This window comes from Mustelus asterias, chromosome 17 (genome assembly GCF_964213995.1).
Source record: "Mustelus asterias chromosome 17, sMusAst1.hap1.1, whole genome shotgun sequence".
In the NCBI taxonomy this organism is placed as follows: domain Eukaryota; kingdom Metazoa; phylum Chordata; class Chondrichthyes; order Carcharhiniformes; family Triakidae; genus Mustelus; species Mustelus asterias.
In genome coordinates this window covers 6,523,532-6,538,492 of record NC_135817.1, presented here as the reverse complement: position 1 = coordinate 6,538,492, position 14,961 = coordinate 6,523,532, and the positions used below count along the sequence as shown (strand labels likewise).

The window sequence follows — 14,961 nt, the reverse complement described above, 5'->3', positions numbered from 1 at the left end:
AACAATCTGTCCTGGTCCCTCCACGTTGACCCAGAGTTAAGAAAACCCACCAACACCTCTACTTTGGCATGTCCACGACAACTCTCACCAATTTTTACAGATGCTCATTGTTCCACTGGAGCAAGCAGAGAGGGAGTGATTTGTGGCAGGAGTGCTGGTGAGACATTTATTTATTTCTTTATTTAGTCAGTTAGTGTGTTTTTTTGCCTTTATTTCTCAAGTAGTATTTTTCTTAATTTTAAACTGAAAACCAGAAGTGGGCTGCTAAGTAGTCTGGGAAGGGTTTTCTTAAGCGCGCAAAGTATAAAAGGTAGGCTGCAGTATACAGCAGGCAGCGTCGGGAGCGGGCAGCAGAGTGAGCAGGGAGCAGAGTGTGAGCTATAAGGGCTTTGGCTCACAGGGCTTCGGGGGACAGAGCGAGCAGGGGTGAGTTTTTTTCACTCTTATTTACTTTTCTCTGTGTACCTTGGTATAAAGGGGCAAATTTGAGTGTGAAGCCAGTGTGTTGTTCCCAGTGTAGGATGTGGGAGGTCCTGGAGGCACCTGGCCTCCCGGACATCCACATCTGTGAGGGGTGTGTTGAGGAGGCCATGTTAAGGAGCTGGAAGTGCAGCTCGAGGATCTTAGGCTGTTAAGGGAGAATGAGGAGGTGATAGACAAGAGCTATCATCAGGTGGTCACACCAGGGCCACGGGTGGAGGCCAAGTGGGTGACAGCCAGCAAGGGTAAAGCTTGGGTGACTGAGAGCACCCTGGTGGATGTGCACCTACACAACAAGTACTCCTTCCTGAGTACTGCTGAGGGGGAAAGCCCGCCTGGGGGAAGCAGCAGTGGCCGTGTCTCCGGAGTGGAGTCCGGCCCTGTCACTCAGAGGGCTAAGGAAAAGAGGAGGCAGGCAGTGTTAATCGGGGACTCGACAATAAGGGGGTCGGACAGGCATTTTTGCAGAGGCAGGCGGGAGTCTCGGATGGTGGTCTGCCTCCCTGGGGCCGGGATCCAGGATGTCGCTGGTCGACTCCCAGAAATCCTGAGGGGGGGGGGGAGAGGAGCCAGAGGTAGCGGTACATATTGGTACCGCTGGTGTGGGAAGGAAGGGGGAAGGGGGTCATGAAAAGAGAGTATAGGGAATTAGGGAGACGGCTGAGAAGGAGGAAAGCAAAGGTAATAATCTCAGGATTGCTACCTGTGCCACGGGAGGGTGAGGGCAGGAATGGAGTGAGGTGGAGGATGAATGTGTGGCTGAGGGACTGGTGCAGGGAGCAGGGAGCAGGGATTCAGGTTCCTGGACCATTGGGACCTCTTTAGGGGCAGGTGTGACCTGTACACACAAAACGGGTGGCACTTGAATCCCAGGGGGACCAATATCCTGGCGGGAAGGTTGGCTACGGCTACTGGAGAGAGTTTAAACTAGATAGGTTGGGGGGAGGGGATCGAGACGAGGTGACTGGGAGCGAGGAAGTTAGCTCGCAAACAGAGAAGGGTTATAGACGGTGCAAGAGGGAGGATGGACAGGGGATAGAGAAGGGGAGAGCTCAGACCAAAGGATTGAGATGTGTTTACTTTAATGCCAGAAGTATAGTGAATAAAGGGGATGAGCTCAGAGCGTGGATTGATGCCTGGAAGTGTGATGTGGTGGCCATTACGGAGACTTGTCTCAGGGACAGGACTGGATACTACAGGTGCCGGGATTCAGATGTTTCAGGAAGGACAGGGAGGCAAGAGAGGGGGTGGAGTAGCACTGCTGATCAGGAATAGTGTCACAGCTGCAGAGAAGGTGTATGCTGTGGAGGGATTGTCTACAGAGTCTCTGTGGGTGGAAGTTCGGAGTGGGAAGGGGTTGATCACTTTGCTGGGAGTTTTCTATAGGCCGCCCAATAGTGACAGGGAGGTGGAGGAGCAGATAGGGAAACAGATCCTGGAGAGTTGCAATAATAGCAGAGTTGTTGTGATGGGAGACTTTAATTTCCCAAACATAGATTGGAATATCCCTCGGGCAAGAGGATTCGATGGGGAGGAGTTCGTTAGGTGTGTTCAGGAGGGTTTCCTGACACAGCATGTGGACAAGCCTACAAGAGGAGAGGCTGTACTTGATCTGATACTGACCAATGAGCCTGGACAGGTGTCAGATCTCTCAGTGGGAGAGCATCTTAGGGATAGCGATCATAACTCTATCTACTTTATGCTTGCATTGGAAAGAGAGAGGATCAGGCAAGCTAGGAAAGTGTTTATATGGAGTAAGGGGATATATGAAGACATAAGGCAGCAAATTAGGGGAGTATATTGGAAGGAGGTATTCTCGGGGAAATCTACTGAAGAGAGGTGGCAGTTTTTCAAGGAATGTCTGTCTAGGGTTCTACAGGACAATGTTCCGAGCAGACAGGGAGGAGTTGGTAGGTTAAAGGAACCGTGGTGCACGAAAGCTGTGCGGGACCTAGTCGAGAAGAAAAGGAAAGCGTACAAAAGGTTCAGAGAGCTTGGTGAAGATAGGGATCTCGATGAGTATACGGCTTGTAGGAAGGGACGAAAGAAGGAAATTAGGAGAGCCAGAAGGGGTCACGAGAAGGCCTTGGCAAGTAGAATTAAGGAAAACCCTAAGGCGTTCTATAAATATGTGAAGAGTAAAAGGATGAGACGTGAAGGAATAGGGCCTATAAAAGGTGAAGGCGGGAAAATCTGTACCGAACCAGTTGAAATGGCAGAGATGCTTAATGAGTATTTTGCCTTGGTTTTCACAGAGGAGAAGGACATGGGTGGATGTACTGTGGGCTTGCGGTGGACTGAAAAGATGGAGTACGTGGACTTTAAGAAAGAGGTTGTGCTGGAATCTTTGAATGGCATCAAGATAGATAAGTCGCCGGGTCCGGATGGGATGTACCACAGGTTACTGTGGGGGACGAAAGAAGAGATTGCAGAGCCTCTGGCGATGATCTTTGCGTCGTCGATGGAGACGGGAGAGGTGCCGGAGGATTGCGGATGTGGTTCCTATTTTCAAGAAGGGGAATAGGGATAGCCCAGGAAATTACCGACCGGTGAGTCTAACCTCAGTGGTTGATAAGCTGATGGAGAAGATCCTGACGGACAAGATTTATGAGCATTCGGAGAGGTTTAGTATGCTCAAGAATACTCAGCATGGCTTTGTCAAAGGCAGATCGTGCCTTACGAGCCTGGTGGAGTTCTTCGAAAATGTGACTAAACACATTGACAAAGGGAAAGCGGTAGATGTGGTTTATATGGATTTTAGCAAGGTGTTCGATAAGGTCCCCCATGCAAGGCTTCTAGAAAAAGTGAGAGGGCATGGGATCCAAGGGGCAGCAGCCAGAACTGGTTTGGATCCAGAACTGGTTTGCCCAAAGGAGGCAGAGTGTGTGTATTGATGGGTCTTTTTCTAAATGGAGGTCGGTCACCAGTGGTGTGCCCCAGGGATCTGTTCTGGGACCCTTGCTGTTTGTCATTTTCATAAATGACCTGGATGAGGAAGTGGAGGGATGGGTTGGTACGTTTGCCGACGACATCAAGGTTGGTGGGGTTGTGGATAGTCCGGAGGGATGTCAGAAGTTACAGAGGGACATAGATAGGATGCAAGACTGGGCGGACAAGTGGCAGATGGACTTCAACCCAGATAAATGCGTAGTGGTCCATTTTGGCAGGTCAAATGGGATGAAGGAGTACAATATAAAGGGAAAGACTCTTAGTACGGTAGAGGATCAGAAGGACCTTGGGGTCCGGGTCCATAGGACTCTGAAATCAGCCCCGCATGTGGAGGAGGTGGTTAAGAAGGCGTATGGTGTGCTGGCCTTTATCAATCGAGGGATTGAGTTTAGGAGTCCGAGGATAATGTTGCAGCTATACAAGACCCTCGTCAGACCCCACTTGGAGTACTGTGCTCAGTTCTGGTCGCCTCCTTACAGGAAGGATGTGGAAAAGATTGAAAGGGTGCAGAGGCGATTTACAAGGATGTTGCCTGGATTGAGTGGCATGCCTTATGAGGATAGGCTGAGGGAGCTCGATCTTTTCTCCTTGGAGAGATGTAGGACGAGAGGAGACCTAATAGAGGTATATAAGATGTTGAGAGGCATAGATCGGGTGGACTCTCAGAGGCTTTTTCCCAGGGTCGAAATGGCTGCTACGAGAGGACACAGGTTTAAGGTGCTGGGGGGGTAGGTACAGGGGAAATGTTAGGGGGAAGTTGGGATCATTGGGATCTGTTCTGGGGCAGGGGTGACCTGTTCAAGAGGGATGGGTCACACTGAACTGGAAGAGGACTAATATCTGGAGGGGAGATTTGCTAGAGCTACTTGGGAGGGTTTAAACTAGAAGGGAGAGAGGAGAGAGAAACCCAAAGCAGTAGGGAGACAGAAGAGAAGGTTGAGGACAACACGGAAGTTAAAAAGAGCATATTAAATAGTAAAGGCAGTGTCAGTAATCCTAGTACTAGACAGGTCAGGCAAAAGCAGAGTCGAGAGCAAGGGAAGTCCAGATGAAACTGCATTTATTTCAATGCGAGAGGCCTGATAGGCAAGGCAAATGAACTCAGGGCAGGGATGGGTACATTGGACTGGGATATTATAGCTATTACTGAAACATAGCTAAGGGAGGGACCGGACTGGCAGCTTAATGTTCCAGGGTACAGATGCTATCGTAAAGATAGAACAGGAGGTAAGAGGGGAGGGGGAGTTGCATTTTTGATTTGGGAAAACATTATAGCAGTACTGAGAGGGGATATTTCTGAGGGTTTGCTCACTGAGGCTGTATGGGTAGAACTTAGAAATGAGAAGGGGGAAATCACTTTGATAGGATTGTACTCTAGTCAGCGGGAAATTGAGGAGCAAATATGTAAGGAGATAGCTCCAAGAAAAATAGGGTGGTAATAGTCGGAGATTTTAATTTTCCCAACATTGACTGGGACAGCCATAGTATTAGAGGGTTGGATGGAGAAAAATTTGTCATTCAGTATGTGGATGGCCTGATTAGAGAGGGGTCAAAACTTGACCTCCTCTTTGGAAAAAAGGAAGGGCAGATGACAGAAGTGTTAGTGAGGGATCACTTTGGGACCGGTGACCCTAATTCCATTAGTTTTAAGAAAGCTATGGAGAATGATAGGTCTGACCCAAAAGTTAAAATTCTAAATTGGGGCAAGGCCAATTTTGATGGTATTAGACAGGAACTTTCAAAAGTTGATTGGGGGAGTCTGTTGGCAGGAAAAGGGATGGCTGGTAAGTGGGAGGCTTTCAAAAGTGTGTTAACCAGGGTTCAGGGTAAGTACATTCCTTTTAGAGTGAAGGGCAAAGCTGGTACATAAGAACATAAGAAATAGGAGCAGGAGTAGGCCATCTAGCCCCTCGAGCCTGCCCCGCCATTCAACAAGATCATGGCTGATCTGAAGCGAATCAGTTCCACTTACCCGCCTGCTCCCCATATCCCTTAATTCCCTTATCGATCAGAAATCTATCTACCCGTGATTTAAACATATTCAACGAGGTAGCCTCCACCACATTCAATGGGCAGAGAATTCCAGAGATTCACTACCCTCTGAGAGAACAAGTTCCCCCTCAACTCTGTTCTGAACCGGCCCCCACTTATTTTGAAGCCGTGCCCTCTAGTTCTGGTTTCCCTTCTAAGTGCAAAGAATCTCTCTAGCTCTACCCTATCCAGCCCCTTCATTATCTTATATGTCTCTATAAGATCACCCCTCAGCCTTCTAAACTCCAACGAGTACAGACCCAATCTGTTCAATCTCTCCAGAAGTAGAAGTAGGGAACCCTGGATATTGAGGCCCTGGTCAAGAAGGAGGCATATGACATGCATAGGCAGCTGAGATCAAGTGGATTCCTTGAAGAATATACAGGGTGTAGGAGTAGAGTTAAGAGAGAAATCAGGAGGCCAAAAATGAGATTGCTTTGGCAGATAAGGCAAAGGTGAATCCAAAGACCTTCTATAAATACATAAAGGGCAAAAGAATAACTAGGGAGAGGGTAAGGCCTCTTAAGGAGAAACAAGGTCATCCAGTGCGGATCCACAAGAGATGGGTGAGATCCTAAATGAATATTTTTCATCAGTATTTACTTTGAGAAAGGCACGGATGTGGGAGGCTGGGGTGGAAATTGCGGGTCGCTTAGCGGAGATATTTGAATCATCGACAGCCACAGGTGAGGTGCTTGAAGATTGGAGGGTGGCAAATGTTGTGCTTGTGTTTCAGAAGGGCTGCAGGGAAAAGCCTGGGATATACAGGCCAGTGAGCCTAACATCTGTAGTGGGTAAGTTGTTAGAAGATATTCTGAGAGACAGGATCTACTGGTATTTAGAGAGGCAAGGATTGATTAGGGACAGTCAGCATAGCTCAGTGAGTGGAAAATCATGTCTCACAAATTTTGAGTTTTTTGAAGGGGTAACCAAGAAGGTAGATGAGGGCAGTGCAGTTAATGTTGTCTACATGGACTTTAGCAAGGCCTTTGACAACATACCACATGGTAGGTTGTTGCATAAGATTAAATCTCACGGGATCCAGGGCGAGGTAGCCAACTGGATACAAAATTGGCTTCATGACAGAAGATTGTGATTGTAGAGATTTTTTTTCCCAAACTGGAGGCCTGTGACCAGCGGGGTGCCTCAAGGATCGATGCTATCCACTGTTATTTGTCATTTATATTGATGATTTGGATGAGAATTTAGGAGGCATGGTTAGTAAGTTTGCAGATGATACCAAGACTGATGGGATAGTGGACAGTAAAGAAGACAGTAAAGGATTGTAATGGGATCTTGATCATTTGGGCCAGTGGGCTGATGATGGCAGATGGAGTTTAATTTAGGGTTTAATTTAGATAAATGCGAGGTGATGCATTTTGGTAGAACCAGGGCAGGGCTTACTCAGTTAATGGTAGGGCGTTGGGGAAAGTTATAGAACAAAGCGATCTAGGGGTACAAGTTCATAGCTCCTTGAAAGTGGAGTCACAGGTGGACAGAGTGGTGAAGAAGGCATTCAGCATGCTTGGTTTCATTGGTCAGAACATTGAATACAGGAGTTGGGACGTCTTGTTGAAGCTATACAAGACATTGGTAAGGCCACACTTGGAATACTGTGTACAGTTCTAGTCACCCTATTGTAGAAAGGATATTATTAAACGAGAAAGAGTGCAGAAAAGGTTTACTAGAATGCAACCGGGACTTGATGGATTGAGTTATAAGGAGAGGGTGGATAGATTGGGACTTTTTTCTCTGGAGCGTAGGAGGCTTAGGAGTGATCTTATAGAGGTCTATAAAATAATGAGGTGCATACATCAGCTAGATAGCCAACACCTTTTCCTAAAGGTAGGGGAGTTTGAAACTAGAGGGCATAGGTTTAAGCTGAGATGGGAGAGATACAAAAGGATCCAGAGGGGCAATTTTTTCTCAGAGGGTGGTGAGTGTCTGGAACAAGCTGCCAGAAGTAGTAGCAGAAACGGGTACAATTTTGTCTTTTAAAAAGCATTTAGACAGTTACATGGGTAAGATGGGTATAGAGGGATATGGGCCAAACGTGGGCAATTGGGACTAGCTTAGTGGTTTAAAAAAGGGGCAGCATGGACAAGTTGGGCCAAAGGGCCCGTTTCCACGCTGTAAACCTCAATGACTAGGAGTGCTTTTAGGGAGGGAGTTCTAGGACTTTGATTCCATGATCATAGAAACCCTACAGTGCAGAAAGAGGCCATTTGGCCCATCGAGTCTGCACCAACCACAATCCCACCTGGGCCCTACCCCCATATCCCTACACATCTCAGGACACTAAGGGGCAATTTTAGAATGGCCAATCAACCTAACCTGCACATCTTTGGACTGTGGGAGGAAACCGGAGCACCCGGAGGAAACCCACGCAGACACGAAGAGAATCTGCAAACTCCACACAGACAGTGACCCATGCCAGGAATCGAACCCAGGTCCCTGGAGCTGTGAAGCAGCAGTGCTAGCCATAGTGAAGGAATCTGAAAGAACGGTGAGGGTTTCACGGTAGCTAGCACTGCTGCCTCACAGCGCCAGGGACCTGGGTTGAATTCCAGCCTCGGGTGACTGTCTGTGTGGTGCTTACACATTCTCCGTGCCTGCATGGGTTTCCTCCAGGTGCTCCGATTTTCTCCGGATGCTCCAAAGATGTGCAGTTTAGGTGGATTAGCCATGCTAAATTGTCCCTTATTGTCAGGGGGACTAGCAGGGTAAATACGTGGGGTTACGGGGATAGAGTCTGGATGGGATTGTCTGTGCAGGCTCGATGGGCCGAATGGCCTGCACAGTAGGGATTCTATAAATGGCGATATATTTCAAAGTCAGAATGGTGTGTGACTTGGAGGGGAACATGGAGGCATTCATTGGGTGGGATTTTACAGACTCGTTCATCCCAAAACCATAAAATCCCACCCGAGGTCAACGGACCTTTCCATGCTCTGCCCCTTACCCCCTCCGATTCCCATAGCAGGCGGGCCAGTAAAATTCCACCCATGTGTCTGCTGGCTTTGTTTTTCTGGGCACTAGAGGACACAAATTTGGAAGATGAGTTGCCTTTGCGTACCTTGATTATGACTCTGGTCACTTCTACAGTTAAAACTCAGCATTTATTTGTGCTGATCTGTAATGATACCCTATTGCCCATGTAACTTTTGATATTTGCTTTGTTAAGTCCATTAATGATATGCTGCTCAACTGCCTGTTAACAGATTGCATTTATCTATGTCTATGAAGTGCTCTTGCAACCAACTTTAACCTGTGATTTTGACCAAGAACTCTTGCTTACTACAATAGTGATCTGGCTTCTTCCTTGACAAAGAGGAGTTAATTCATACATTCAGTAGCTTGTTGCTAACTTAATCATGGCGTTGTAAATTAAATTGTGTATACAAGGTTCGGTGAGCCAAAATTAAAATTATTCACTCCAACATCTACAGTAATACTCTAAGCAGTTCTTTAGTAAGGTGTCGATGAAGGACATAAAGGAATCATCTGGTTTCTCGGCATATATTTGTCAAGATGCAGAGACTCAACTTTTTGCAAAGCAATAATTCCAACAACACCAACTATTCCACCACTGTGAACAGCTTCAACAATATTGACCTTGTGCAATCTACATACAAGTAAATTTCTCGATATATGTTGAGAATTTAACCCTGCATAAAAAATGCAACAAATAGCAGCAACTACAGCAAAGAATCTCTGAGGCATGCTATGCTGGTGGTGACAGCACTGAATGAATTGCAGGAACAGAATAGGTAAAAGGATTGTGCTGTACCATCCAACCTCTCCATTTTCTCTACAACCATGAAAGTGACAACATTGGTCCTTACTTTCTTTATATAAAAAGGGTTGCAATGAATATATAAATCAATAAAATAATGAGACTCCAATTCAGAGAAAGGTCAATCCCAGTTATAGTCGTATTTAGAAACACTTGTTCAGAGCATCCAGCATCTTGTAATTAATAAGTTTGAAGCCGAGTAGCTATTTTAAATGAATGCACCAACTAATAGCTGATAAGCACATAACGTTTGACTTGTCCTGACAGCAGCTGACATTTGTTAAGTTGCAGATCTTGTCATGTAGACATCTCAAGGGTGTTCCCATGTGACTGACTTTTCTTAAAAAAAACAAATCAGCAACTAGATACAAAGCAGTTTGATTTTGGTGCTATTCCAGGTTTCTACAGAGCCTCGTTCATGTTTAATTATCTGTGAGTATTGGCAGATTGGGTTCCACACCTTTGCTCAGTGACTGGTACATTGACACGATGCATAAAAATACAATTGCTTAGGAGACTGAAGGAACATTTAGACTCAAAATTCTTGGAAAAGTCCAAACAGTTGCAAGAGAAATCGATAATAATTCAATTCCACTCACCTGTTTGTTTGAGGTAATAAGTTTAAAAGCCTCTTTTACTTGCTGAGCTGTTGCCCCACCACCTACATCTAGAAAGTTGGCAGGATTTCCTCCGTGAAGTTTTATGATATCCATTGTGGCCATAGCCAGCCCTGCACCATTTACTATAAAACAAAATACCCACAAATGAGGCAATTAATTCATGTTTAATAAAATAAAACCAGCTTGTAAAGATCTCCAAGAAAAAGAAAAGCATCTCAGTCAAAAAGTAACTTGAAAATAAAATGCACAGAAGACTTGCAAATATCAACATAAACTAACATGACTACCCTAATCAGTTTTATTTTCTTCTTCCTCGGTGCTTCTGTCTAAAAGTTTTTGCCCTTTTTTAAAATCTTTGTTCAAAAATGTAAACTTGCACCAAGAAACCACCATTTAATTCATTCAAATGACCTGGAGTTCCATGACAGGAAGGCATTTATTTACTGGAATATATGAAAATGCAGAAATTACAACAGCCAGTTTGATCAGTCAATCAGTGCATGAATAAGTATTTATCCATCATACAGGATACATTTTCAAACTAGTCCAACATTTTTCTTAATCAAAGTTCACAAATTGTTAAACGATAACAAAAGATATAAAGAACAACTAAAAAGGCTGATAAATTGGCTTTTATCTCGAGGGGGCTTATTACAGTAGGAAAGAAGCTATGTTTCAATTCTATACCGCCTTAGTTAGACACCACCTGGAGAATAATGTTCAGTTTTAGGCACCACATCTCAGTAACAATATGTTGGCCTTGGAGGGAGTGCAGGACAGATTCTTCAGGATTATATTAGAGTTCAGAAAGTTAAGTCATTGTTACATAAACTTTTCTCAAATTTCCTTGAGTATAAAAAAATTATAGAAGCTGTGATCAAGGATTAAAATGTTAAAAGGATTCAATATGGTAAATACAGAGGCTGGGATTTTACTGGCATGCCCACTCAAGGCTCATAAGATCACACCCGAGGCCAATGGAGAATGCCGCTCTGCGAGCCTCGCCCAACCCGATTTCGGGGCTGGCGTGCCGGTAAAATCAGGGTCAGAGAAATTATTTCCTCTGGTGAGAGAATCTGAAATGAGTCAACATAAAATTAGAATTAGGCCACCAAGCAGAGAAATCAGAACGCACACTTTCACATAAAAGGTAGTAGAAACCTGGACAGGGAGAGTGGTGTAATGGTAATATCATTGGACAAGTAATCCAGATGCCCAGGCTAATGCTCTGGGGACACATGATCAAATCCTACCAGACAGCTGGTGCAATTAAAATTCAATTAAAATATAAAACATCTCGAACTGAAAGCTAAAAACGATGATCAACTGCTATAAAAACCTATCTGGTTCATTAACGCTTTTCCAAGAGGGAAATCTGCCATCTTTATCTGGTCTGGCCGACATCGGACTCCAGACACACAGTAGCGTAGTTAACTCTTAACTGGCCTCTGAAATGGCCTAGCAAGCCACTTGGTTCAAAGACAATTAAGGATGGGCAACATGCCAGTGACACCCACATCCCAGGAAAGAATACAAAAAAAGCCTCCCTCCTCCCAAAAGGTTTTGGATTCAGGGACAATTAGAGGTTTAAAGTTTGAGATCAATTATTTGTTATTTAAGGCTTTCATAGATAAGGAACAAATGGTATTGAAGCACAGATCAACCATGATCTAATTGAATGGAGAAGCAGACTCTTAGCCTGAGTGGCCTCCTATGTACTGGAATCACCTAGGAGTGGACTTATCCCTATGCTGATTGTAAACTGTGGACTCCTGCCAGTGTGGATTGGCAGCCAGCTGCTGGCTTAATGGATGCTAACATAGTGTGATACCTAGCTATGTGCACCAAATACCCCCAGGGAAATACATAGGTGCTACAATTAGTTTAAAAGCGCAGTAAATAAATAAATCATTCCTGATCAGTAACTCCTGTTGGAAAGGGCACTGGGATGAATATTATTAAATAATCTGCTGTCCAGACCAACACCTGAAGAACAGTCACATTTGTGACTGCATCATCAGCAACTAGGGTCTGTGAAAGAGTACCTCAGCAGGAGTCAGTGCCTTCAACAGAGGAGAAAGACAATTGGGGAAAGAGCTGATCAAAACAATCTCCTCTTAGCACTGTTTGTCTTTTCAGATTATGTATTTCAATTCAAGAGTTTGCATGCAAGGTCAAAATCCTGGAACTCCCTCCCTAACAGCACTCTGGCTGTACCTATACAAACGGACTGCCCCGGTTCAAGGCAGCTCACCAACACATTCTCAAGGGCAATAAATGTTGGCCTAGCCAGTGAGACCCACATCCCATAAATGAATAAAACACAAGCTAGAAGGTGTGGACGGAGAAAGAACGGCTACAAGAATGATTTAACAACAATATTGGCAATAGTGGCTTTAAATTGGTTATTCTGGTTGAGTGAAGCATGCTGGGAATTTTGGTCAACGTACAGATTAAAACCAGATGCAGGTAGTAAAGAGGCTCTGGTCTGGGAGCTGTGATCTGAAGCTTCCTGTGTTGGTCAGATCAGGGAAGTTGTTTACATTAACTGAGACATTGTGGCTCCGATTCATGGCTGCTATGTATGGGACATGTAAAATAAACCAAGCATCATATCTTCGTTCAAAAGTAATTTCACTGGATGTTCGAGCCATATGATTGATTTCTGGTTACACAATTGGCTGGATGACAGAGAATTTTCCTGAAGCAAGTGGAGAATTGTGGATAAAAGACATGAGTTCTTTGTTTGGCAGCGATAACTCGGAAGAGACCAACCATTGCAACAAAGCTTGTACCCTGAAGAGTGCTTCAGGAGAGAAAAAGATTGATTCTACAGCAAGGATATTTCTTGGCCAAAGTTTTCCTACTCAGTACTTAAAATTGATGTTCAGTTAGAGTTAAAGTGCAGTTGAAAGTTGATTTTCAGTTAAAGTTCAGTAAAGAGTTAATGAGTTGCAACTGTTTATGTTTGAGTTGGTACTTGAAGAAATAATTGAATTACTGTCCTTGTTTGTCACTTTAAACTGGAATGCTTGGAAACTATTTAGGTTAAATCTGTATAACAAAGGAATAGTCTTAGTTGGTAAAGGACACAACACAATTACATAGAATTTATAGCACAAAAAACAGTCCATTCAACCCAATTGGTCTATCGCAATGTCTATTTTTCACACAAACTTCCTTTCATCTTATTGCATTTCACCTCATCAATATCCATCCATTCCTTTATTCCTCATGGACTTAATCTAACTTCACTTAAGAAAGGGGTTGAAAGACCTAGAATACATATTTTTATTTGTATGATGTGGATTGTTACATGAAAATGCTGCAGTGTAGATCAGGGCAGTTTTACTGACTAGGGTTACCAGCTTCTAATATTGGAACTGTGATAGAATTTGTAACATATTACATTACATAGTATGAAATTACGAGTCCAATTGTACTCAAACAAGTGGGGTATTTAAAAAGATGTTAGTTTCTGGGCAGCACAATGGTTAGCATTGCTGCCTCACAGCGCCAAGAACCCGGGTTCAATTCCAGCCTCGCGTGACTGTGTGGAGTTTGCACGTTCTCCCAGTGTCTGCGTGGGTCTCCTTTGGGTGCTCCGATTTCTTCCCACAGTCCAAAGATGTGCAGGTTAGATGGATTGGGCATGCTAAATTACCCCTTAGTGTCAGGCTGATTAGCAGGGTAAATACGTGGGGATAGGGCCTGGGTGGGATTGTCGTCAATGCAGGCTCAATGGGCTGAATGGCCTCTTTCTGCACTGTAGGAACTCTGATTAATTTGGTCTTCTGTGTGGCAGTACAGTAGATTTTTAGCTTGCCAATTCAATAAATATCACTAACATGCTTTATTAAACAAAACTATGAGAATAAAAATATTTACATCTGGCACCTTTTCACACCTTTCATCTGTAAAGATCGGCAAGCTTTTTATATATTATCAATTATTTTTAAACTCAAGTCAATATTGTGATATTGGTGAATGCCATAGCCATTTTGCAGACAGCGAGGTCTCAAATAATAAGGTGAATTACCAGTTTGCCTATTTTTGGTGATGTTGGTCGAAATAATTTAGTTAAGACATCAGGAGAATTCCCATGTTCTTCTTCAAATAGTGTCATGGGATCTTCAGTCCAACGAACAGATGAAGCTTAGTTTAACATCTTATCCCCCAAAAAAATTGTACCTCTATTTGATTTTTGATTTGATTTATTGTCACATGTATTACTGTACAGTGAAAAATACTCTTTCTTGCGCGCTATACAAAGCATACTGTTCATAGAGAAGGAAACGAGAGAGTGCAGAATGTAGTGTTACAGTCATAGCTAGGGTGTGGAGAAAGATCAACTTAATGAGAGGTAGGTCCATCCAAAAGTCTGATGGCAGCAGGGAAGAAGCTATTCTCGAGTCGGTTGGTACGTGTCCTCAGACCTTTGAATCTTTTTCCCAACAGAAAGTGGAAGAGAGTATGTCCAGGACGTGTGGGGTCCTTAATTATGCTGGCTGCTTTGCCGAAGCAGCAGGAAGTGTAGACAGAGTCAATGGACGGGAGGCTGGTTTGCGTGACGGATTGGGCTACATTCACGACCTTTTGTAGTTTCTTGCGGTCCTGGGCAGAGCAGGAGCCATACCAAGCTGTGATACAACCAGAAAGAATGCTTTCTATGGTGCATCTGTAAAAGTTGGTGAGTATCATAGCTGACATGCCAAATTTCCTTAGTCTTCTGAGAAAATAGAGGCATTGGTGGACTTTCTCAACTATAGTGTTGGCATGGGAGGACCAGGACAGGTTGATGATCTGGACACCTAAAAACTTGAAGCTCTCGACCATTTCTACTTTGTCCCCACTATGCTTCCTGATGTCAATGACAATCTCCTTCATTTTGTTGACAATGAGGGAGAGATCATTGTCGTCGCACCAGTTCACCAGATTCTCCATCTCTTTCCTCTCGTCATTGTTTGAGATCCGACCCAGTACAGTGGTGTCATCAGCAAACTTGAACATCAAGTTGGAGGGGAATTTGGCCACACAGTGATAGATGTATGAGGAGTATAGTAGGGGGCTGAGAACACAGCCCTG

The 14,961-nt window shown here is 44.3% G+C and overlaps 1 protein-coding gene across 2 annotated transcripts in view; it reads right to left on the bottom strand.

Moving 5' to 3' along the window:
- Positions 1-14,961, bottom strand: part of LOC144506121 (succinate--CoA ligase [ADP-forming] subunit beta, mitochondrial-like) — a 72,201-nt gene that overhangs the window by 18,001 nt on the left and 39,239 nt on the right. For both annotated transcript variants that reach the window (XR_013499857.1, XM_078231946.1), the window contains exon 8: positions 9,856-9,998. Coding sequence is in view for 1 of the 2 variants with exons in the window: in XM_078231946.1 (XP_078088072.1) it covers positions 9,856-9,998 (143 nt within the window). In the remaining variant the exon portion in view is untranslated. The remainder of the gene's footprint in view (positions 1-9,855; positions 9,999-14,961) is intronic.